Source organism: Amblyomma americanum, chromosome 9 (genome assembly GCF_052857255.1).
Source record: "Amblyomma americanum isolate KBUSLIRL-KWMA chromosome 9, ASM5285725v1, whole genome shotgun sequence".
In the NCBI taxonomy this organism is placed as follows: Eukaryota; Metazoa; Arthropoda; class Arachnida; order Ixodida; family Ixodidae; genus Amblyomma; species Amblyomma americanum.
In genome coordinates, this window is record NC_135505.1 from 138,645,299 (window position 1) to 138,670,933 (window position 25,635).

The 25,635-nt window shown below is 48.9% G+C and overlaps 1 protein-coding gene across 1 annotated transcript; it reads left to right on the forward strand.

Annotated features, from left to right (window-relative positions):
• Positions 1-821: 821 nt before the first annotated feature.
• On the forward strand, positions 822-19,262 carry LOC144104591 (calmodulin). The gene is made up of 5 exons (XM_077637692.1): positions 822-1,162; positions 5,725-5,755; positions 6,741-6,884; positions 15,314-15,556; positions 16,414-19,262. The coding sequence occupies exons 1-5, from the start codon at positions 1,160-1,162 to the stop codon at positions 16,440-16,442; spliced, it is 450 nt and encodes a 149-aa protein (XP_077493818.1). The 5' UTR covers positions 822-1,159; the 3' UTR covers positions 16,443-19,262.
• The last annotated feature ends 6,373 nt before the right edge of the window (positions 19,263-25,635 follow it).

Genomic DNA, 25,635 nt, shown 5'->3' on the forward strand with positions numbered 1-25,635 from the left:
GCAATTGTGTAAGGTCCGTCACCGCGGCTCAGAAGTAAAAAATAATTGCTCGCTTTTGCGAAGTGCATGACGTTAATTCCAAAGAACAAGAAACGCTGCTAAGTCAGTCGCAAGGGTTAAGTTCCCGATGCAAACACGTATTTCTCAGAAGGAGCTGTCGTTCGCGGAAGGATTTTATTTTAAGCTTTGGACAGCGCGTATAACAACGACGTAGCTTGCTTTCTGTCATGAAGATAAATTGTTACGCATGCAATGGTTACGTTTCGGGCACGGAAAACTACCATGACTGCCAACTTTCAGGCGGTTGTACACGAAGTCCGATAAGCAGAGGGCGATCCGCGCAATTTTCATGCAGCGAAATAGTAAGGATTAAGCTAAACAGGAACGAATAAACACATTCAGTGAGTAAGCGCGATCAACGGAATAAACAACGACGAACATGACACCAGCAAAACCAAATTCACCACGTCGGCTAGGGCGCAGTCAGCTGACGTATGGCGTACGACCACGAGCAGACGACTCCGCCGCGCACCGGCCAAATCCACAGGTCGAACCCAGGAACGATCCAGAGCGAAAAAACAAATAAAAAGAGGCGTAATCTCCGAATGAGCGCATCCACCCTTGCGGAGTGATCCAGCCGAGGGTTATCGGCGTTGCATTGAGCCCAATTCGCACATTTTTCGCATCCAAATCAGCCGGGGACGGTCTTGAGTTCGCCGGCGGCTCGCAGCAGACGAACACTCCTGCAGCTCGCGGCGACGCATTGCAGGTGAACGCTGACCAATCAACGCGCACAGCAGCAGCCTCTAGTGAGCGCTGTCAACCGGATTGGCCGCAGTACCGTATTCGTCCCCTCCGAGAATTAGTGCGCACAAACGAGTTATAAATAACGCTTGGAAGCATAATTTCACGCATTTCAAGCCAGATAGAATAATTATATTCGTCACTAATCGTGTGCATTTGCACTGTTCGCAGTTGAATTGCACTGGTTAGAAAAGTGGCATTGCAGGGAGGTGTGTTAGCGCGGAGGGACACGTTGGAAACGAGAGCCGCGTGTGGCCGATAGGTTTTCGCTTTAGTGTCCGCCGTTTGTCGAACCGAGTGTGCACAGGCCGGATACCCGTTTGCGAGCTCGTCTCCAAATCCATATTCATCCGCAATGGTAAGTCCATTTCTGATCCCGAACGAAGCTTTTATCCACTCCTGGATGCATTGGTAGCGTCGATGCAGCCGTATTTATCGTCTACGGGTCCGTGCGGGCATCTGCGACTTTGCTCTTTCCCCCCCACCCCCCGCTTCGAATACGCCACTACGGTGCCGCAGACCCCAATGATGACAGCATCGGCGTTCGCTCGGATACAGCAACGTCGCTTCGCGCGACCACTCGCCGCCGGTCGCGGGCACTGCGGAGGAAGTTTCATTCGCTGGCGAAGCGCGTGTGCAGCTCCGAAAAAAGATTGCCGATGCGCTGGCTTTTCTTTTTTCTTGCGGTAATTTCCGGGGAGGGCTTGCAAGAGGGGTGTGGAAGGAAGGGGGGACGTGCGGCAGTCAGTGACACCGTTGGCTGCCAGCCTTGCTGCCGTCGCGGCCAGCCGCAGAGATCAGCGGCGAATCTGTTATGAGCTTGTTTGTTTTGCCGGGCCCGGCGGGTGTCTTGGGTGTTATTGCTGTGCTATGCGTCGGAGACCGCAGTGCGCCGTCCCATTAGGCTTACTCGAAATGCCGGGTCGCTCCCGGGGTGCGAAAACAAATCGTTAAGCCGCAGACACGCAGAATTACAAAAGGCGCAGTTGCAGATTTCCTGCGGTTTCGCATCGACTACGCGACACCGACGAGTCCGGCACCCTGCGCGCTGCGGTGGCGAGCCTTTGCGTGACCGTAGCCGGCCGTGCGAGGAGGGCGATCGCGTTGCTTGCCGTCGCCTCGGTGCGGCCGAAAATGCCGACCGGCGACTTGCGGCGCGTTGCGCAAATGCAGGGACTGGCCGGCTAAACCGATTAGGCCGTGTACCGTTTCCCCCGCCGAAGAAAGGTCGCTTCTCCAACCCGCTCTTGGCTGCTTGCGTCGTGTATACATGAATGAAATTACCGCGACGCGCAGCGATCGGCTCTCCGCAGCGGGATGGCGCTTCTTTTTGCGCTACCCTTGGGCACCCCTCCGGCGACGACCGAATTTCGACGCCTTCCGCATCTTGCTGTAGTTCGTCCGTCCGCGCGGAAGGATACGAAGTTAACGCGCGGACAGCGGTAGGCTCTACACGAGCAGACGACGCGCCGACCTTTCGAACTGTACTTGTTGCATGTTTCGGCTGGTGACGTCCGTCTGTGCACTATGCGGAGTGTGCGAGGCGTTGCCGCGTACAAGCGGCCGGCGTATTGCAACTGTTGGCGGACATTCGTGTTTGAAGCGCGCTGCCTGTGGAATCGCACGATTGGAATGCGCCAACGCCCACTCGACACCTTTATCGCGGCAATGTAGCCTTTAAGACCATATCGGTTGCTAGCAAGGCGCTCGCTCCCTTATCAAGGTTGTGTGGGAAAAAGGAAGTAGAGACCGTTATCGTCCTAAGGGTAGGTGTGCTGCAGTGTTTCGAACTTTACACGGGGTGGCATGCCTGCAGGTGGGCGTAGTTTCGGATGGCGGTTCGTGTGCAGTGTGGAATGCCCCTGTCATTATCTATAGAGAGCAGTCTCTCCATTGGTTGGCTCACAACAGAACTGCAAAAAGCGCGCGTTTGGCTTAAGGAAATTGCCGTCACGCTGGTAAAAAGCTCCCATTCAGATATAATTGCATGAAGAGGTTAATGCACCGCCAGTGCACCCAGACACTTGTGCACTGCGGAGCAGCGCAGGCCGCCCCCTCCCACCTGTGAACTCGTTTACTTCTTTCCTCCTCGATCGGCCCTCTTGACGTCACATTCAAGCTGTCGTCTGCTGCAGCTGTCCGGGTGGCGCGGCTCGAGCGTATCGCTTTTGAAGCCGTATGCCGTTTATTTATTCATTTTTATTTGTGCATTTTACGCGTTGTCAGGCGACCGCGAGACGTCGTTTTTCCTATGAACAGAGCGAGGGAGACGTTAAGCGTCTGCTCTTTCCAACTGCGGTGGTAAAGTGGCTACTCTAGTGGTGCCCTGCTTGCAGGCATCCGCGTTAGCGCCTAAATGGTCCGTCAGGCGTCGCTAGCAATGATTCGCGCGCGAGATGTTGACCTCTCGCTTCGCGTGCCAGGGAAGCCGCGTCGCGGTCTTTTGTCGCGATTGTTCTCGCCGCAGGCACGCCGATGTTGGCCGCCTTTCTCGAAATAAAAGCGGCCGGGAAGCAGAAGAGCGCGGCACCTTACTCGAGAGGCGCCGGTTGAAAAGACTGCGGCTTTAGAGGGGGCGGGGCCCGGCTTCGCGAACAAAAAAAAAGGGGGGGGGGGGGACTATTTCTCCTTGCGGCGATGGCACCGCGCCGTCTGCGTGCGCCGGTCGGACTGCGCACGCGTCTTCCCTTCCTCCCCCTGTTCTTGCAAGCACTGTGTTCGTGCGCGAAGTTCTAAGCTGGCGAGCACCGCGGGATTTTCTAATTATAACCATTGTTCGTCGCGGCGGACGCCGGCCCGCCCTAGCGCACGCTAACCGGCCCGACCCCCGCCTTCGCTTCTTTCTCGGCGGTCTCGGTTCGTCTGCTGCGACTGTGGCGGCGTTTTCTTTTTCGTCTTTGAGCTGCTGTCGGGCGGCATTTCTAGATCCCTCCGTCGTCTGAGCGTATGTGCTTCTTTTCCGTCTGCCACTCTTGAGGCCGTTAGATGCTGCCCCGGGACGGATGGGTGGAATGGCCGGGAAAGGGTTGAATGCCGACGAGGAGAAAGCAGTTTTTCTCCCCGTAGACTTCACACTAAAGAAAACCGGTCCAAGGCGCCGAATAACGAAATAAAAACGTATCGCTGGACATTTTCCCTCTCCTGTTTCTCTCCAACTGAACCTCCAACAGTACCTGCTCCGAGAATTGGCTGTTCTGTTGGTTTGCTTTGAATGCATGCCTGATAGGACTGGAGATCTACAATATCATACCCTACGAAGGGTAAAGCAGATCCATGTGTGGCATGGTAGCAGCTGCTGAAATAGGTATGCAGCGTTATCGTCAGCCTCACTACGTCCACTGTAGGACAAAGACCTCTCCCACATCCCTCCAATTGACATGTCCTGTGCCAGCTGCAGACACGTGACACTCTAAACTTCATCTCATCTTGCATCTTACTCGCTGACACCCCCTGCTGCGCTCGCCTTCTCTTGGAATCCACTCCGTTGCCCTAAAGGCCTCTTGGTTATCTTGCCTTTGCATTGTGTGGCGTGCTAGAATCCAAGATGCTCGAAATTTCCACAGCCCTTCACTACGGCATCCCTATGGCATCCTCCATAGCCTGAGTCGCTTTGGGCAATAAACCAAACGATTTCTTTTTTATTTCAACTTGGATACTGTTAACTAGCTCTTGATTATTAGGCCCCGATTTTGTTATTACCGCTAGCATTTTCCTTTCCATAGCAAGGAAAAAATGAGAACTACAGTATGTTACATTTCTCTAGCCCATGTTTCAGTAACATAGCAGACTTATGTCAACGGGCTGCATTTTATCGGGCCACAACCTTTGTTTACATTACTGACTCCACTCTTTTGGTGGTCTGCCAATATCGTGATGAAATATTGCTGGCATCTCAGAGATAAATTGAAGCAGGTTGTTTGTGTATTATGCGTACCTTTTATTATGTGGCTGCGTTAGACCTTTGGCGCATTCTAAAATTGTTTCATTGGAACAAGGTTTATTTGGCATATTGACCAAGGCAGTTAATGACACGATACACAACCCATTGTCATTTTCATTCCTTGCAAGCTCGAGGGCCATGATAGAAGTTTGTTCCAGGTTGCGTCACAGTGTTCAGATAAAACAGTGCGGGTGACTACAGCCAGCAGGCATTCTCTAATGCGCCGTAATGCCATCGGCTGCTTGTCCTAGGCCTGTTGCTCAATCATGTGCGCTGTGCTGGACAGCTGCGCGACAGTCTCCCTTGTCTGCTTGGCCTTGAGGAGACTGCAGCCTTTTGTTTTGGAAGGCAGCTTGTACATCTGCACGCAAATCTGAGTTTTGTTTCGTTGGCCTCTGCCGGGCTTATTTTGGTTCTGAGAAGCCCCTTTTCATTGGGTCATAAGGCGAGGCTTGCTTTCAACGTGGTGTATCTTGATGATTGCACATGGCACTTGAAGGGTGCCACTGCGCCTACTGAGAGTTATGTGGGAGTCTGTTTAGGATGTCTCAAGTTTCCTATCTGCACTTCTGGTAATTCCTGAAATCTCTAGTAGCAGTCACTTTTCATGTGTGATGTGCAACCTTGTGCTGAAGCAGCAATTTGTTTGCCTGTTATTAGTCTCCTATGAAAGCTGTATAGATGTCCTTAGTAGGCGTATGGCTGTGCTTGGTTGGGGGCTAATGAGCAGTTACTCCCTTAACACCTCTGGTGTCTTAAACTTCTCAAGTCTGCTCTGGGCTTTCCGTCGTCCTCTCTCGCATGTTTTCTGTGCTGTTGACTATGCATTTTGTGAGAATGCGCTAATTCTACAGGTACAGTCAAAAATGTTTTTGACAAGTGCATGCCCTGAGACATCTTTGCTGGAATTTCATGCCCCATTTGCACGCTTCTTTTCTTGAGGTTCTCCTAATCGCTTGTCGCTTTTGTTTGTCCTCTAGGCTGACCAGCTTACAGAGGAACAGATCGCAGGTAAGTACAGACAGGCCGTTTTGTCAAGGCATGATTGAAGCCAGTTAAGTCTATGCTACACTTTAACTCATCGTGCAACATTGAAATAACATCATATGAAGAGTCATCTTAATTGCTTAGCATTGGTGCAGTGTATTCCTGCATGCCAGCATAGCCCTGGAACTTCCGAATCGCAGGTTTCTGTGGCAGTCGCAGGGATCTGCTTTTGTGATGGGCGAGACCATCAGGAAGTTGGGATCTTGTGTAGCACAACCTGCATCTGTGTAACTGCGTTGTGCAGTCTCTTGAGGAGGGGTGAGGTGGGAAAGAGGATTGGGATGCCTTCCAGCATGATGAGGAGCAGTCATGGCCTCCAGGGCTTGGCATTAACGTATCGCCTGTCATATTCCACTAATGACAGCGACATTTACTATCCGAGGCTAGTACTGCTATTCATTATTTGGTGAGCAGGTCTTGGATGCTTGCATGGGCCATTGAGTGAACGAAAACTTGCGAGTCTCATCTTAGTGTGCTGGTGCGCACTTTGCGTATCTAGAGGAGCACGAAACGATTGTGGTCTTGTAATGTGGGACAACAGGCTATGTGCTCGACAGGTGACGCTTTGAGTGAGCATTGCTTTGAACTGTTAATGGCTTTTCACTAGCTTTTTCAGGCTAGTGTAGCCTTCAGAACATATTGTTCTGTAGTGAAATAACGAGCTGTTAGATCAACAGGGTCTGCTGTGGTCATCTTGGTGTTAAGTGAAAGGAAAAGGATTAGTATTTTCAAATTGTAAAATTGTAGCTTTCTGTGGTCAGGGTGCTGTTGCGGGATGCATTCAGAGTAACTTTATACGAAGCACATTGAGCTTACTTTGTGTCCGCCGTGCACAGCCTGGAGATTTGTGCTAAGAAACCCTAACGTGTTGTGCCCTACAAACTGCTGGTTTCAGTGTTCAGGTCGTTCTCTGTGGCTGCCTGCATTCTTGTGTTCCCTTTGCGTGCAGAATTCAAAGAGGCATTCTCGCTGTTTGACAAGGATGGCGACGGCACGATCACAACCAAGGAGCTTGGCACCGTCATGAGGTCACTGGGCCAGAACCCCACGGAAGCAGAACTGCAGGATATGATCAACGAAGTCGACGCTGACGGTGAGAATGTCATACGAAGCCTGGGCTTCATACATTCGTGAAGCCCTGGGAAGTGTTCTGAACAGTTGCTTTAGGGGAAGGCTAAGCATTTTTATTTTGCTGAGATGGCACAAGGTCGCCGGGGATTAAGGTCATTTTTAAGGGCCTTGTTTTTTGGCTAGCACAGTTTGCCTTGACCCAGAGAACCGAAACATGCAAAATTGCTGGCATGTATTTTAAGTACTTGGAAAACTATCAACGTCGTCTAGATACATTTGAAGCCCGTTGGCATGGATGGCACTAAAAAACTTTTCATCCGTAAATTTCGCACTCATCTAGAATGCCATTGCAGGTGTAATTCACTTGACATGCCCATACTCATTTCTCGAGCTGTAAATCGTAGTTGTCATGGAGACACCAGCGCTGTTGTGGAGATGACCTTACTAAGGGCAGGGCATAGATTGAAAGTGAAATCTTCGCTGTAGGACTCCAAAGGCTCCAGTAGCGGTGATGTGCTCAGCACAGAAATATACACCATTATCTTATTCGTTGAGGTTTTCACATTTGCTTTATTTTTAATTTGTTTAAACTTCGCTTTTTGGTTTTGTCGCCGTGCCGAGGTGACTTGGAATAGATATTCAGTAAAAGTCTGAAGAAAGTGGAAGCGTGTCGGAATTGCATTCCTGCAGTCAAGTCTCTCTACAAAATTCGCAGAACCTGCGAAAAATTTCACTGAAGCGAAAGCTTCCTGTATGAAATTGGGCCAGACCATTGGCAGATTGGACTGGATAGTTCATGAACATTTATTTTGCAGAAATCTGTCACCTTTGGTCTGCTCTATGGTGCAATTTTTTTTTTTTGTACTCCAGAAATCTGACAATGAACGTATTCACGTGATAAACACACTGCTACATTTGCTATCATAATAAATTTTCCCGCACACATTATGACCCTACACACACACCGCTTTTATCCTGCAAGAACACGTACTGAGAATGCGCTGCCTGTAGGCGCTTGAGTCGCACGTTGGAATGGGAGTCGCGTGCACCTCAAATCTATTCTTTAAATGACGTGCCAGAAATGTGGTTGTTCGGATTCATCGAAGACTATTTGCTAATTGCGACGTGCAGTACAAACATATCGTCCCACTGCCATTCATGCAGCAGTGCTTGTAGGTCAGTGCCTGGATTCACAAGACAGGACAAAATAGGTAAACCTTTTTCACAAAGCTTGCCTGCAGCACAATTGCCCTCGCTTTTGCCCTCGCTGTCCTTCGTCGAACTTCTTGCTGCGATACGCCGGGTGACAGCGGATCGTTGCGCACCACTGGCTTAGTATGAAGCCTTAGAAAAAGCGCTTTGCAACTAGCCACCGCTTATCGTAAAACGTCTTAAAGTTTTCGCCAGTTTCCGTCAACACTATAGCTTCACACTGAAATGAATGCAGAACTCTTTTTCGTTGTGCCTTCGTCAGCGAAGTGAGTGAAAAAATACAAAAGCTGCTTTACACCGACTGCTGCAGTTTGCAATCGCGGAGTCCTAGCCATCGGCAGAACCTTCGCAGGCAGTCATGTGCCGCATGTCAGCTACATTATTGAAAGTGCTGTCTTCGGCAGCCGTTTTTGGTGAAGCCTTAAGAGGTATGGGCGTATGTGGACATGCAGAAGGAAAACATATCGAGCGCTTACGCGGAAACATTTCCTTGCAGCGCAACTTCTCTCCGCAAATTGCTTGCTCTGTGGTGAAATAATTGCATTACCTTGTATGGTTAGCTGACGGGGAATTGGATATACTTCGGTGTAGCCTGCAGTTTGACACCATATGCTTGTGTGCATCAGCTTCACAGGCGAGAAGGCTGGTAGCACTCTGTTTAGGTTTCCTGGTCCCATGGGATGTTTTGAGACTGTGGTAGCGTGCAAATTTCTATTGAGAATGACAGCAGAAAATGACTCTTACATTAATGAGCACCTACTAGTACACACAATGAAGGTGTGTGCTTCTGATCCTTCTGCACCATTGTTCTGATGGCGACTTACCATGGCCACCCAGCTTGGTTTGCCAGCATATTTGAGCGGAACATTAAAGGGGCCCCGAAACACATTTTCAGTGCATTGTTTTGCTTGTTGGTTGCATAGAATGAGTTATAGTGATGCTATTAGCATCGGTCGTACCGCATATACTGCGGTTTTTAATATTTTAAATAGCTCGCTAAAACAAATTTGTGGCGCTGACGGTGTCACCATACAGTGGCGGTTTTTAGCAGCGGATTTGACATCACTTTGCACTAGCTTGATGATTGGACAGAGTAAATATACTGCAAATTGGGTTAATAACTAGAGCTACGTTTTGCCAAGTTTTTGTGTTTTATATTACATTAACAAAACCAGCTTGTTTCCCTAGATAAAAGCACTGTAAATCAAGTGAAACAAAAACACGCCACCAGAGGCACTGGCTACTTGTTGAATCGAAAGACTTTGCGCCACTCTGTAAACATCCTGCGACTTAGCACTAAACACTTATGGCTACTCTCTATGTATCTGAGAGCGGCTTTGCGGAATCGATCCGATCGAGCCATTGCACTCTAAAAGCATTCGTTTCGGTCCCATGGAAGGATGCGTTCGTTTCACATTTAGCAGGCAGTGCGCATCGTCAGTTTGTGGAGAATCACCGTGCGGTGGCGCCATCGGGCGCCACGTTCCCGTCAACCGCGCACGCTCCTTGCTCGCTGTGGCCAACCAGCGCGCTAGGAGAGACTATAGAGCGACGGGTGATGGTTGGCGGTAAGCAGTAGTGGTACGCGCTATGCTAAATGTGTCTATCTTGCGCAGGCTGTCACACCGTCGCAGTATCTCGCGCTCGAGTTCGGATTCATAAGTAAGGGAACGTCACTGATCAGTGTTCCCTTCTGCGCCGTCGACGTGACGGTGAAGCATCGCTGGGTCAGCTGGGCGTTCACATGGTTGTTGTAACCATGCAAACGGCGCTGCCACCCTTCGCATGAACGAGTTACAAAGAACAGGCAACCATGGAGTGAAAACTTCCACCACGTGCTAAGATAGGCTGTTTTGATTGGTCGCCCTGGGTGTCATTGGGAGAGTGAAATGGGAATGGGAAGCTGCGCGAAAATCGAGTTGAGGGCAGCATTTTGTTTGCTTGTATTTTGAAATTTCTTCATTGAATAACTCCCGTTCCTATGCATCGATTCTCGTAATTCTTTTTGAGTCAGCATCCGTGTGACATAAAGAATCCATCTGAAGCGTAACAGGCATCCGTTCAAGCGGTGTTTCGCAGCCCCTTTAAAAGGTGCAGCACCTACAAGGCAGAGTGTGGAGCTGCTGTTCTAATGATGGCCCGCACATCTCGTCGAGTTGGGTGTGAACACAGGTCCCAATCATTGCTCAAATTCGGAATGTACTGCGGTTGTCAAGGAAGTTTTATCGCTGAAAAAAAACTGGTTCGCTTTCTTGCCGTTAGTCTGTATACTGGTTCTTTCTTGCCGTTAGTCTGTAGTTGTGGTTGAAATTATTCTGGAGCTCTCCACTGCAGCGTCTTTCTCACTTTTTTCTTTCACTCCCTCTCGCAGCATGGTTGAGGTGTCCTAGTGACAGTTACTGTGTCTCTTATCCTGGGAATGAAATCGCAGGTTATTCACTCGAGCCAGGCACCTATAGAAAAGGAGCCAAATGGGCATCTGCTGTAATGCTAGAGGGAATTCCAGCTTTCAATCTTACTGCAGCAGTGGCCTAGTGGTCCATCCGCCTGACATGCGGGAGGTGCAGGGTTCGATCCCCGGTGCCGCCAGGCTTCCACCAGTGATGCAATGGGTACATTCCTCTGGTCTGGTGCTTGGCTTGTTTAGGGTGAAATGCTTGGGAAACGGGTCTTTGACCCCACCTTAAGCAGAAGGAGAGAACCAGTCGTGTTTTTGAAGGTGCGGGTAAGTTATCATTTCGCTTTTAGTTAACTGAGTACGGCTTCATTACGAGAACTTTTGCAACTAGGACACCATGTAAAAGGATTTTTGTCCACCCATCACACTGGAATTGAAAGTCTTAATTGTAGTAATTTTTAGGAAAGCGCTGATCATTAAAATAGGGCACAATTGATCTTTTCACTTCAGGGTTTGGCTGTGTTGCATTTCCACTCATCTTGTTGAGTGGACCTTAAGTGATCCCTAAAGAAATAGACTAGCATTTCCACTTTGGCTTGATTCCTGTGGCCTCGCCATGCAGTCTGCTTGTTCATCTACTATAAATTATTTATTAGCCAAGAAAATTTATCTCACAATTTTCCTATCCACTCAATTCAGACTTGTCACATCAAAGCCAAAAGACTTCCTTATTGCAGTTTAGAAGTGAATGGAGGTGTCCGTGCCCAAATAACTGCGCCAACGCTTTCAGTCTGTTCACAAGACCAGCCAGTGTTGTGGCTACACCTTTGATTTATTTCTTTACCTTTTATCATTTTTTCTGATTTTTTAGTGATGGCAGCATTATTGTTACAATGTGGTAATCTATAGATGCAGGCAGACTTCAGTTGGTCCTCAATTATACTTTCAAAGATTCTAAGGAAACATTGTTGCTTCCCGTCATATTTCCATAGTGCTTTCAGGCAGGTGCAGTGAGGGATTTCTGCTGTGAAGAATCTCAGGCTACTGAGATTAATCCATTACAACCCGGCGCTTTAGCACACAAAAATCGAGGAACACAATCCATTGTCTACCCTCGGTGATTTTTAGCATAACGCCCTAAGGGATGAGGTTCTTCCTCTTCAAAAGAGTTGAAATAATAGCTGTAGCAGCTCCATCCCTGAGTTAGGCTACTAGCGACTTGCATGCCATAGTTTTATTCGAGCTCTTTACACTGGGTTTTTTTAGGTGTCTTCTAGAATTTGCACCATATCACTCCATCCCATTTTAGCTAATCTGCGAATAGCAACCTGAACGAACTATTATTTCAGCACTGTTTGGCCTAAGTCACCCTGCCGTGAAAAAATTGGAAGGTGATCGATGATGATGGCCGATCAGACAGTAATGCGTGACAGGATGACATGACTCCTGTTGGCGCTTCTTGGATGCAATTTTGCCACGATTCATTCTCCCGGCCTAGCTATTTGCTAGTCTCCACTGCCGTTCTTGTTCAGCTCGCTGAGCATGATGGTCCTCCACACTTCCCGCCGCACGTGTCGAAGGAACTGCTTCGATCACATCGACGAACTAATGAAACACGCTGTTCAAGCACATAGTACAAGGTTTAGCGGACTCGAAACACCATGCGACACAATCATGTTATCTATGCATGCACTGCGTGCCCCCCTGGTTCTCCCCTAACCCTTTCCACCTTCTCTACTCCTTTTCACACACTGTATTCCTTTTCCCCCTCAGCAGCCTCAGTGCCCTAACTCTTTCCACTCTTCTCTCCTCCTTCTCACACACTGTATTTCTTTTCCCCCCTCAGGAGCCTCAGTCGACAGTTTTTCCCAACATGGCCCCTCTGATGCTGTCACCTTAAGCCCCTAACTAACCGACCAAGACAATGACTACACCTGCAAGGAGGATCAGTTTTTCATACTTTCTCATTCCTTGGAGATGCAAAGGCAGAAACAGATGCAGGGCATTTACACTACCATGTGTGATGTTCATGCAAGTGCAGCTAACATTCCTTTCCACAGTCCTTGCACTCATGCCAGCAGCATTTTGTGTGCTGCCTTCTGGAGATTTGGAGCACGGACCTGTGTAGAGCAGCAGTGTTTTGTAGATTAACAGTATATGAGGTTCTCTGTTGTTCATGACTTCTACAAGCTTGTACGTGGTTTTTCATGTAGCTTTTAATATCTCAGGAACGAAATGTGGAGGTTGGGAGTTTTTTTTTTTTTTTTGAAGATTGCAAATATTGTGCGCTGTAGTTCAAAATGTAAGTGTGCTTGTCGTTCTGTGATGTACTTGGTGGCTACAAATATCTTCTTGTGCACTGTACATATGATAGTAATGCAGCCATACCCTTATTGCTCGCAGCTAATAATGATTAAGGTCTTGCCCGACAGTCAACACTAACCAGACTTTCATTGCCAGATTAAGATATAAATTCCTGCCAAAACTGAGAGTTCTGCCCGCTTTTCTTATCAGGGAAAGATCTACATGAACATGCCGAAATGTTTAGTCTCTGGCAGTAGGCTTCCCCTTTAAGATGCTTCACTGCTGTGAGAGTGTCATTAGTTTGGGGCTCATTTGTATGCTTCTCACCAGGAGGGCTGCCTCAACACCCAGAGGACCATAGAATTCTATGGAAACAAGCTTGTCTCTTTGACCATTTAATGCTATGGATGCTGGGCAGTGTCCATAAAAATAAGCACTCTTGAAAGCAGTCTAAAGCTTGCCATGGCACATGGAGTGAAACAGCACTGAAAAAGAAACTATGGGAGAAAAATTGCCCCAGAACTATAGTTAAAAATCTTTTTTTTTTTTTCGCTTAGCATTCAGTAAGGGCAGATTAGAGATATTCACAAACGTTTGATTTTTTTTCGTTCTTATTCACTGTTATGTTTCATCCAGTTTGCTTCCACTGAAATTCGAAAATGCGTCATGAGCCTTTGAGGCAGTAGCAGCCTTGTGAGCTAAAGTGAACCCTCTTAGAGAATATCACACCATTTAGTAATGTCAGCTACAAACTGCGACAGTGGACCAAATTGTGATCAGTATTTGAACTGCTTCCGTACGATTTACAGTTGAGGCTATGCTCATCCATTCTCTCTCACTGTACAGTCGTGAGCAAAAGTGGTATACAACACTCAGCCGGCGGCGGAGCTCTGGAAAACTGCATTGCAACGTCATCTAGCAACAGCTATCTGGGATCGAGACAATCGTGGTGGCGCCCCATTTTATCTACAAGTGTCAGTTAGCTCGGCTCGATATGTCGAGCTCCTTCTCTCCTAAACGCTCCAACGCGATAAGTTGCGTGGGTGGCGTTTTCTTATATTTTTGTTTTCACTTCATGGTCGAGATACGGCAAAGGCAATTGGCGCTCACCACGCTGCGATATCGCTGGCGTAATGATCATTCGCGTGACGCAAAGTCGACGAACAAAAGGCAATGTTTGTGGCATGCAATTTTAACTCAACATTAGTAGGTACGGTACTGCTGCGGCAGCGCCCTGCATTTCACCGAACAGTAGCGCAACACTTCGAAAGGAGCCAACTGGCATGCCTGCAGACAAGATGGGTCCCCCTTGAGCTATCCTGACCCTTTTCACTGTCGGTAGATGGCGTGTCGATGCAGTTTTCCCGAGCTCCGCCACCGGCCGCATGTTGTATACAACTTTTGCTCACGACCGTGCTTGTTGGCTCATCCAAAGTGTCCTTTTTGAATGTTTTGCCGCATTTGTTCAGCTTGCTGCTGTCCTGTGCATTGCGGGCACTCTTCTAATTGGTGCCCATTGATATATGACCCAATAGTGGCATTTTTTATGGCCCATGGACATGCGATATCCATTGACCTGTCATGCAGCTTCACGCAGTAGTTACCTTGATGAACTGACAGCACAAATATTTGTCCATGACTAGAATGCCGTAATGTGCAAATTTTATATTTGGCTTCATTTGCATTTGGAATAAGAAGTGTACTGCCTTAAAACAACTTATACTGATCTTTGTACACAGCAATCAACACTGCCAAAGATAGCGCATGTCAGCGCCCTAAAAGTAGTTTGCCATACAACCGAAGGGATAGCAGGCATATTTTGTTGCCACAAACCCTAAGTGCGTGACTGGCACCTCCTGGATTTCGTTTCACCTCTTGCTACATGTTCGTCCTGTGACTCATCGAGACTTCAAGAAGTGCGAAACATATGTGGCGGCACGATACGCAGTCTGAAAATTGGTTCACGCTCAATGAAAGTTATGGCCAGAAAGCCCGAACACTTGAACGTCTCGCAGCTTAGACTGCAATTTTCAACTCTACCTCTTCATTTTGTACCGCTCTTTGTTTACGTCTAAACACTTAGAAAGGAAAGGTTTCGAGAAGAACAAGTGATGCGTGGCATATTAACATGGTTTTGTGGGCACACTACTTCGGCAGCATTGCCAGCTATGTATGAAATGTATACAGTCTGTTTGCAGGAGAAAGCACTGCTTGAAATTCTTGTGAAATTTGGAAACCTGCGTGAATATTCTGCAGGCTTTGGGATGTCAGAATACCACTATTTGCCTGTCAGTCAATGATGTAAAAGGTGCAGCTGCATTTTTGAAGCCAAATTCAATTTCTCGGCCAAACACCAGCCAAGCTGAACTCAAAGGTTGGTGTGCCCTGCCATTCCTGTGGTGGATGAAGTGCCTTTCAAGCGAACTCGTATAGTGTGTCATGCTTCTTTCCTTTTCCTTGGCCTTATGGATAGCATGGGCATTATACCTGGTGCCAGGTGCGACCCCTGGAGTGTGGTGTGCCTTTGTGAACTGCAGGTAACGGCACGATTGACTTTCCCGAGTTCCTGACGATGATGGCGCGCAAGATGAAGGACACGGACAGCGAGGAGGAGATCCGTGAAGCATTCCGGGTCTTTGACAAGGACGGCAACGGCTTCATCTCTGCCGCTGAGCTGCGCCACGTCATGACCAACCTGGGTGAGAAGCTCACCGACGAGGAGGTCGATGAGATGATCCGTGAAGCCGACATTGACGGCGATGGCCAGGTCAACTATGAAGGTGAGTGGCGACCGTTGGTCCTATCCCTCAGCCTTTGCACAATGTAGTGAAGCTGACCATTCCAGTACGGCGGCAGTTTTGTTAAGTAGTACAGTAGCATAGGCTGTGCACTCGTTAGGGCTGGGTTTCAGCAGGTGCAGAATGCATGTACCCTTCTGTACTAAGGTTTTATTGCATAAAAAAAAAGGACCCCGCGTGTTGACATTAATGTGTAGCCCTTTACTACAGAGAGTAACTGTTTATCTGATGGAGTTGCTGGCAATGCCTTGGATCAGCGTCACTCTCAGTGCTTAACGCAACAAAAGATAGCATTTGTCCCAAAGAAGGCAATTTCGAAGTGTACTTTGACAACGCTACACTCGGATCGCTTTTCGTCAATGATTTTACACACATACAGTGACGATCGATTGTTTTTCCCGTGAGGTGTGGGGTGGTGCCAGAAGTACTTGAAGGGGAGTCATGTCTTCACTAGGGTACTGACAGATTGGTGCAGTCTGTCTTCTTGGGCAACCATTAGCGCTGTGGTTATGAGTACTGTGAACCAGATTAGGTTTTTTCAAGGTCCTAGAGCTGTCACTTTTGTTACAGCTGTCCTTAAGTAGGCAGAACTTTGGGGTGAACATGCGTGTGTGGTTGCTGTCTTTGAAGCAAAGTGGTGTAGATGCATAAGGACCTGGATGTGGTGGTTCACGTTGTCTGCGATTTTGCTTTGATGCGCAAAGGCTTTCACTAGTGTAGAGGGCCGTCTAATTTTAGCATCCATTCAGAGTCGCCAAAGCAGCATGTTTGTTATTTGATGTGAATATTTAGTTGTGAACATTCGTCACTGACACATCGTTTTCTTTCTTCTCTTTCAGAGTTTGTAACGATGATGACTTCGAAGTGAAGAGGCTTTCTTGGGGGGTAACGTTGAGGGGGAAAAGAGCAACGGAGGTCCTGTTGTAACGCGAGGCTGACGAGAAAAAAAAAGCAGACGTGTGGAGGCTTTTCCCCTCGCGGAAGTCTCGCCGTCACCCCCACTTGTAATTAATACCGACGACAAGAGGAACAGAAAAAAAAGTATATATAAATTTTGTCGCCCTTTTTTACCCGGTTTATTTTTCTTTTTTTCTTGCGTTCAGACTTTTCGACCCTCCCCTCTCCCCTCACCTTTCTTTTTCTCCAGCTTCTACATCCCTTTTAAGTCTCCTTCTCGCGGAACAACCTTTTGGAATGGAAATGCCACATAGCTGCGACCTACTGATCATCGACCCTGCCTCTTCCCCTATCGTAGGCCTGCCTTACTTCAATTGCGCGTTTTCAACGAGCATTGCGCCGCGACTGCAGTGGAAAGGTGTTGTTTGAGGGTGTCAGCTTTTCCACCAACAATGGCCAGTTTGCTGCCTAGAAGAAAAGGAAAAAAGAGGGAGGGCTCCACTGGCTGGCTCTTCCTTTGATCTTCTCTTGCCCTCCACCATACCCCTCTTGCCCGCTCCCACACAGCTGATGCCAGCACCACTGGAGAGTTGTACATCTATGGCTAAAAGAAGTATGTACTATAGAGCGTGTGCATGTTGTGGTGAGGTGGTGAAGTCGAGATTCCTCTCTCCTCCCCACTCCTCAGTTGTGGCGTGCCCTCCCCTTCTAGCCTTTTGTCCTGTGCGCTTTTTGAACCCTGCACTGGTGGTGTGGGTTGACGGGACTGCACTGGGGAAGGCTTGAATCGGATTGAGGCTCTGCTTCTGACCTCCAATTCATCAGTCTCCAGGGCCTCCTCTGTTTCCACTGAGCGGGCACTTTCACTGCTGTCGGATGTTGCGCCAGTCCTCTGTGCTTGTATAGCGGCCTTCTTAGTTTTCGCAAAGCTGTTTTTGGAGCCCGACGGTGAGAATTGCGTCCCTCTATATCTCTCTACATACGCGACACTATTTGAGGAAAGGATAAGAATGTCTGTCTTGTGGTATGCGTAGGCACATGATCCTTCCTTTCGAGCACCCCTTCAGTCTTGCTGAGTTTTTCGCTTTCCACATTAGCTGTGCCAAGAGAGACAGTCGCACGGCATATGGCCCGCAGGTCAAAGGCTAACATGGCTTGTAGTTGGAGTGAGTTGAGACGATCAGTTTATGACGCTACATTGAATCCAATCACTGAACCGTTGCCACATGGCAGTGCTCTTTGTTGGGCATGTTTTATTCTCATTTCTTCTGCACGCTTTTGGCAGGGGTGGCTATTTGATGGCTTTGACCTGGAAGGATTTCGCCTCCAGCCTGGGTCTTACTCTCGAGCTCTTTGATGGCCATTTTATTTCGTATAATTTCGTTGATTTTGTGTTGATTGTGGCATAGGTCTTCTATCAGCCATGCATAGCAAAGCTAAACGAGACACCCTGCTGTTAACATTGTGAGGAGGTGTGTTGAGTTTTGTTCCCTCACTGGGTCTGCACTGGTAAAGTGTTCCCAAGCATGCATTTTTGTGCTTGTGTTGCTGCTTCCACATACGTGTTCAGACGTGTTAATTTATTGTTTCAAATTCACCCCAGCTTTTATGCCCTGCTTCCCCCCGCCCCCCTTCTGTCATCTCCAACTTTGACTTGCCTTGAATTTTTTGTCTCCATTTCATGCCACGACTACAATTTTTGCAGGTAGCTGTCAAATGGAAGTTTTGCGTGGTAATTTTCTTTTTGTCGGTGTTTTTTTGCAAGCCTCCTGCAACCGGCCTCCCCCTCCCCTTTTTGCCTTTTTTTTTCCAACTTGGGGATAGTAGGCCGAGAGGTCTTGAATGAAAAAAACATTCCATGATTTCAGAGGTTGCTGGAGGGGGAGGGGGGGACACCACTGTTCCCTGGGTGTGTTTGGTCGTGATCACTGTTTCTGATTAGATCTTTAGTCTATCCCCGGTACAGGTGATGCCATTATTACGTAGAGGTGGAGTTAATCTCGTTTCCTTTGTCTCGCCGATCAGCTCATGCTCGCCAGCCGCGTGTGCACGCATGATGCTGGTTGCTTCGCCAACGTTGCCATTGGACTCCCCATTTCCACTAGCACTTGCCGCATGACAGGTGACTGTTAATTGTGGCGTCCTCCGACGCCACCCAAATTTTCTTCTCACGGTGGAAGTAAACCGTGATGCATGCCTCAAGCCATATCGTTGCCAGATGCATGCTTCGCTTCGACTAGGTTTCTTCACCCTGTCTGTGCGTTGTCCACATATGGGGAAGGCGAGATCTTTATTCTGGGCATCTTCGGAGGCTTCGTGCAGATGCTTCCATCTTAGACGTAGACACGAGGACTTCGCTGATTTCTCAGACGCTTTCAGGGCCTTTCTCTTGATCGATTCCCAAAACCCATTTTTGAGAATTTTTCACCCGACACACAGGTACACTTCTTCCCCCTTCCCTGTTACGCCTTTTGTGCCCAGGTCCTCTGGCAAAACAAGTCTTCGAAGATCTCCTCTCATATCCAGTTGCCTTGGTTAGTTTGTGTGCTTGGTGCTCCGGTAACACACACTACCCTTTCCCCTCCCTGAATGAAGTATACATCGCGCACTTGAAAAGATATGTTAAACAAATGCGGACACCCAAAGGATATACGATGCATTGTAACTTTGAGCGACGGTTGCTAATTGTGAGGTTTTAAAAAGGGGAATGATCTTTAAAAAAAAAAGGCTTGGCAAAGTGCGGTGTACTCTGAGAGCGGAAGAGTTTTTCAATAAACAATGCTTCACCTTTTTCGGGTGGTTTGGATCGATGTTGAGGGTAGTGAAAGCTGAATGAAGTGACAGCTGGCCACCATTATGTGAACATTGCACATACTTCTCTGAAGTATGACAAGGTGTCAAGTTTTATTACCTTTTGCGTTTGGATAGTCTTGCTAGCACTTTTTGGTTCGTGGTGCTAGTCGTGAAGTGCAAGGATTAGTACTGGAAGTACAGTTTTATGCTTCATTGGGAAGAGACTTTTGCTTAGTCACTTGGCTTCCACATTGCAACTTAAACATCCCAGTGTGAACGTCTTCAGCAACGAAATATTTTCAGGTGTGCATCGCTGATGCTTGAAGGAATGGTTTAGCATGCTATTGTGCGTTCTGGCTGCTGTTCACCTAGCCCAACACTGCAAGGGCCGCTCACTATTTCGTACAAAACTTCACATTGGCTTCGGTGCACAACAAAAGCAGAGCACTTTGCCAAGGGTGCACTAAGTTCTAGTAGCGTGTTGATTTGCAAGAACTTTATTCTGTCTGTGTACAGACATTGTCTGTCTGCTCTCCACATTGTAAGGCAGAGTGTCTGTTCCCGACAAGCAACTTGTAACAACGTGTTGGCAAAGAGAGTTGCTAGTAGCCTGACCGTCGGCCAGCCAACCTAAAATGTAACATATCTAGAAGGCTTTGCCATGTTTAAACTATGCAGCAAGCCTGTATATCACTGCAGGGGAAAGGAACTTCTGCCATAGTGAGCACTGCATTGGTTCTCTTGCTTAGTGCCTTTCACTCTCTCCCATGATTCCTCTGCACGTGCCGAGGAAGTTTGTGTCCAAGCAGCTGGACAAGGTCGCCCCCCTCTCGTTGGCTTCACCAGTGCAGCATGCAAAGCATACGTGACACGGCAACGGTGCTGCACTCATTTATTGGAGGTAGCATGGCACATGAGAAGTAAGGCTTTGAACAATGGTTGCGAAACAAATTTCCGAGGTGAATATAGGTGCTTAAGGCAATCCATGAACAAAATTGCAGTGAACATAACTGACTGCACGAGAGTCTAGTCTTCGGTCAGTGTTACCGTGGCTGCATGAAGCCACGTAATTCTTTCCCCAGTCCAAGCTAAGTCCTCCATGATTACCACACAAGTTGAACTCGGACCTTCCTTTATGTTTTTGTCAAACTGTGCCCTTTCCGAACGTCACAAATTCCACTGCTTGCGGGTGCAGAACCACTTGCAAGCATCGTAAACTGAAAAGGTAAGTTAAATAGACCTACCGAGACTCTCCACTTCAAAGAAATGAATCTCGTCATAATTACGAGCACAGCTAGATATGTTGATTTTTTCCTTGCTCTGTTTTAAGTGTACTGTGCTGTTGTATAGCAGAGTGAGTGTATATGGCAGTGTCGAACGTGATCCAGAATGAGCCATAATTGTACGGCTGCCTATTGCTGTACTTATCTGCGAGAAACCTTAGTTAACAGCACATGCGGTTTTTGCGGCACGCGGGCACGGTGCAGCTTCGCTGGTCTGCCGGTAGGTACGGCCTGGTGGAACCTGTTTAGCTGTCCGTGCGAGTCTCTGTCGACATCAGCGCCACCGCATCTTCGTGACATCGCGGTGTGAGGGGGGGGGGGGGAGGGGGGTGAATACTTTGCTAACGATGTAAGGACCGCGCTCGAAGCATTTTGCACGAAGTTTAAGAGAAAAAAATGGAGCCTTGGGCGTTATAGTGCTCTCGCGGGCGAGAAAGAACGATAAATGTGTCCAGACGGCGGACCACTGACCGATCGCGCGTGGCCGGTGACTGTATCCACACGACGGACCAAAAGAGCAGGAGGCAAGGCGGCCCAAACCTCTGATCCGCTTGCAGCAACACACTTCTAACCCTCTAACTGCCGCAAAACGAGGGGAAACCTTGTAGTGGTGGTGGTAAAACTTCATTGTGCACTGGGGCGGGTTTTAGAGGAGGGTTTCACCTTTCCTGGATGGTAGTCCTCATTCCGGGACGCCATTGGCGGTAGCCCCTGCCCGCGCTCTCTAGACCAGAGCACTCCAGGTCCAAGCAGCTGGACAAGGTCGCCCCCCTCTCGTTGGCTGAATTACTCTGCGGATTTTCCAGGCAGGCCCATACCATATGATACGCGTCTGCCCACATCTCTCAAAAGTACCCGGAAAAAGTTGGGCCTGTGTGTTAGAATCGCAGGGCTTAGAAACGGCCCCGTTTGCAGCTTTCTGGGGTGTCGTTCATCAGTTCTATCCAGGCCCTTGGCGGGCTCTGGGAACGTCTGCTGTAATGTCCGCGGATTCGGTACACGAGTCCAGTCTGGGAATTCAGTGGAACTCCGGGGGAGAGGCGCTCGGGCGGCTGTGTGAGCAGCCTCGTTCCCTTTTTTATTCCGTGGTGTCTGGGCACCAATGCCAATTGTTTTGTTCTCTGCATTGAGATGTTACATTACCGCCCCTTGCGGCGTGCCTCGCGTTCTCAACTGTTATGGGCCCGAATTTGCTGTCTATCCTGATGTAGGCCTTCCTGTCCATGAGAAAGTCCGCTTTCCGCAGTTAATGGTGTTGAGATTCTCTGGTATCCCACTGTGTTTAACGGCCCCCTTCAAATCCAAAGCTGAGATAGCTCTGTCCCGTTGCCATAAAGGGTGCCTATGACTTCCCTATTAGGTTGTAAAAGCGCGTCTTGTGCTGACCAGGGCGTCCGGAAGCCGAACATAGTTGTAGAGAAAATCTGGTCCTCTAAGTGCTCGAGGTAGTATTTTCCTGACTATCGTTTCCATAAGCTTGCCTGCGCACGCGTAAGGGAAATGGGTCTTAATTGCCCGTGTTGATTTTCCTACCTGTTTCGGGTTTGAAAGTCGCTATTGATGTTTTCCACTCTTCCGGTATTTGTTCCCCTTTCCCCCTATCTTATTGATGAAGTCTGTGAAGTCCTCAATACCTTTTTCGTTTAGGTTTGCGAGAAAACTGACCGTTATGCGGTCATCTGCCGGTGCCGTGCCTACTGGCTAGCGCCGCATTGAAATCCCATTGAGTGAATTCCGCATCCTCATTTTCATCCTCGGTGTATATCTTCGTGTTGGTCTGGAAGGAAGGCCTCAGACGTTGCTGGCACATACCCACTACGGGGGAGCGGCCAAGACACAGGCGGTTAATTACTGGATACAGGAAAGTTTTGACGGGAAAAGCAGGGGCAATAGTATGTAGTCTGATAGATTGGAAGAGGGAAGGAAAGGGGTCCAGTTAACTTGGAGATCGAAGACGGGACAATTGCTTAATGTGCATAGTAGCACACAATGCCTGTAATGTTGCAATGTCGTACTGACTGAGAGCGGGAAAAGAAATTAGAATGGGAGTCGCTGCGTTTCTTCAAGAAAACTTTGCACAGCAGAGCGCACACTCCTGTCGCTTCGTCCAAGCAAAGAAGCGCCAATGGAAAGAACAACCGCGGAAGACACAGGCAAGCCCAGTTGATGAAATGGTATTTGCAAAAGACGCTTCCTCAAATGAGAAAAGCGGCGGCAGAACAGCAGGAAGTGATCTATTGTCTCAGGTTCGGCACAAAAAGGGCACAATGGGGAAGCCGCCAGGCCAGATCTGTGAAGGTAGAAATTTAGAAGGGGGAACCCGGCAACGCAAGCGCGTGAAAGAGACCTCTAGTCTGCGTGAGCGCCAGTCTTTGCTACTCCAAGGATGCGGGAGATGATGTAAGAGCCGAGGCAGCAAAATCCTGAAATGTGTAGCTGCGAAACCTCGCCGCAGCTGTATATGCACACTATGGTAGGACAGCAACAATTGGGCCGCTGAGAGAGGCTCTTGCTAAGGAATCTGCAACTTCATTTAAGTGAAAGCCCATGTGACCTGGTACCCAAAGCAACCTTACCGAATTTAGATGGAGCGGAATCAGGAACTTAAAGAGGCGTAATGGCCGAGAGTCAGTGGGTGAGGATAAGGAAGAGCACATGGACAGAGAGTCTGTCATAACCACGACCTGGGAAACGGTAGATTCTAATTTTCGTAAGGCTAAGATTACTGCTAATAATTCAGCCAGAAATATTGGAGTGAAGTCAGGAAGATGGACTACCGTGGTGCATATGTACTTGTCTTCTAGCGCTCTAGCGAGTTGTTCTTTTGTACCTTGAAATTCGTGTAATGCTCGTCTTAAGTTTCTACTGTTCTCCCCCCTCGTTTGGCTCGGTTCAATGAGGCACCTCAATTGAGTTACATTCGGCGATCCAATTAGCTTTTTTGCGAGAGGCGTCGCGTATGCCTCAGCCTGCTTGCTGATATGTGCTATCCTAAGTTTCAATATCCGATTATGTTCTTGTCTACGCCATCTCTTAGAGCCCTCCTGGCCTCCCACAGATGCATGAGGTGGTTGTCCACCGCCGGTGTGTCCTCATTTGTTTGTGCCGTGGTCGTATATTGTTCTCTGCTGTCTGAGTGCCTCGATACCCCTCTTCCCGACAGCTCTGGAATTTCCCTGTCCCTGAATTTGGTCCAGTCAGTGAGCCGCGCTTGACCCCTCTTTTTCCAGTTTGTTCGCCTCGATCGCTATCTTTATAAGTCAATGATCACTCATATAGCGTCTTGTCACTGTTTACCCATTCGTATCTGTGTTTCGCACTAGGGAGAGGTCCGCGGGCATGTGTCACGAGTCGCGGTTTCCTATTCTGGTCGGATGAAGGGGATCTGTGAGAATGGTGAAACCCATGTCAGTTATAGCCTCTGCTAATTTCCTGCCTTTAATGTCTTCCTTGTGGTACCCCCATTGATAGCTGCAGGAAAGTCCCCCACCACTAGTAACTGTGCCCTACCAGCTATCCGAAAGGCCTTGTGAAAGATCTCCGAGAAAGTGACCTTACGTCTTCGCGGTCTACTATATATGTTTAAAACAAAGGCTCCATGTGGGAGACGCTTGTTCGGAAGGATTTGCACGAATGTGTTCTCGATTTCTTTTCCTAATTGTAAATATACACTGTTGGCCGTACATTCTTTATGTATGTAGGTGCCGCGACAGACGACGACGGCCCCCAGTGCCTACGCGAGCAAGCTAGCAGCTGGACTCTCCCGAAGTCCGGCGCCCTAACCCTCGCACTTCCCCCTTAGGCCATCCCATTCACCGCGAACTATACTTATTAAACCTCTCCCCAAAAACATGCACCCCACCTACCACGAGCCTCGCCGCAGAGCTCGCGCACGGGCGCTCCACAAACACCATGGCACGGAAACGGATGCCGTGTGGGTGGATACGGCATGCACAGGCGAGGACGCGGTTGTAGCCGTCACGAACCCCTCCCTACAACCGATTGCCACCCTTCATATATCCCCCACTGCCACTTCGGAGGAGGCTGAAGAGGCCGCCATTGCCCTAGCCGTCACGGGCACGGAAGGCCGGTATATACTATCAGACTCTAAAACTTCCATACTAAATTTTGCTCGCGGGAGAGTTCACGCCCCTGCATTTCGCAAACTGAACTCTCTCGCCGCACGCCCAACCCGCCACATGGAGCTCGTATGGTTGCCTGCCCGCTCAGGGATTCCCGGAAACGACGCTGCCAACGCTCAAGCCCGAGGTTCTCTCAACCGGGCGCTGGCGACCTCCGGTCTAGGGTTCTTAAGGAAGAGCATGCATTCATTCAGTGAACTGACGCAGGCCTGCAAAGCCGAGCGTCGGCTCTACCCCTCCCCCATCCCTCCCTCGACAGTTATCACCAGACACTTTGGAGGCGGCTCCAAACACGCACCTTACCCTCACCTTATATACGCTCGCACTGTCACCAAGTCCACACAAACCCCTCCGGTACCCTCTGCCACCACCCCACACCCACTCTCGATCATATCTTTTTCCTCTGCCTGACGGATCCTCCCCCGCGGGGCCTGGAGCACTTTACCACTTGGGAGACCCTACTCGGCCAAGCAAGCCATCGCCGCAGGCCGGGCTGCCAGCGTCATGAGCCTCCGGGACATGAACGTTTGAGTGCAGTGGGGCCGTGCGGGGGCCCAAGGACCTGCGTGTCCTAAACTACCCTGTGTATATTGAAGTTTTCACCACCACCACCTTTCCATTAAAGATTGGAGATTGAATGAACGAGTTATTGCATGCAAAACGAGGGACACCAGAGACGTGCGGCGTATGTGTGCCCTCAGAGAGAGCCATGATCTACTTCCTAAGCGTGCCCCTCGATGTTAGCGTGTAAGCGCACCATGTCGTACATGCACTGACTAGCTCAGCGACTCCTGTCAGAGCGGACGCTACGTCACTACGCCGAGTTACTTTAGCGTTCAAGAGACATAGCGTAGACTATGCACATGACGCCGGCTGCGCACGCGCAGTGGCCTCATGCCACCCGTCCGATAAACTGGTATAATAGTCTACGCTAATAAGTATGCTA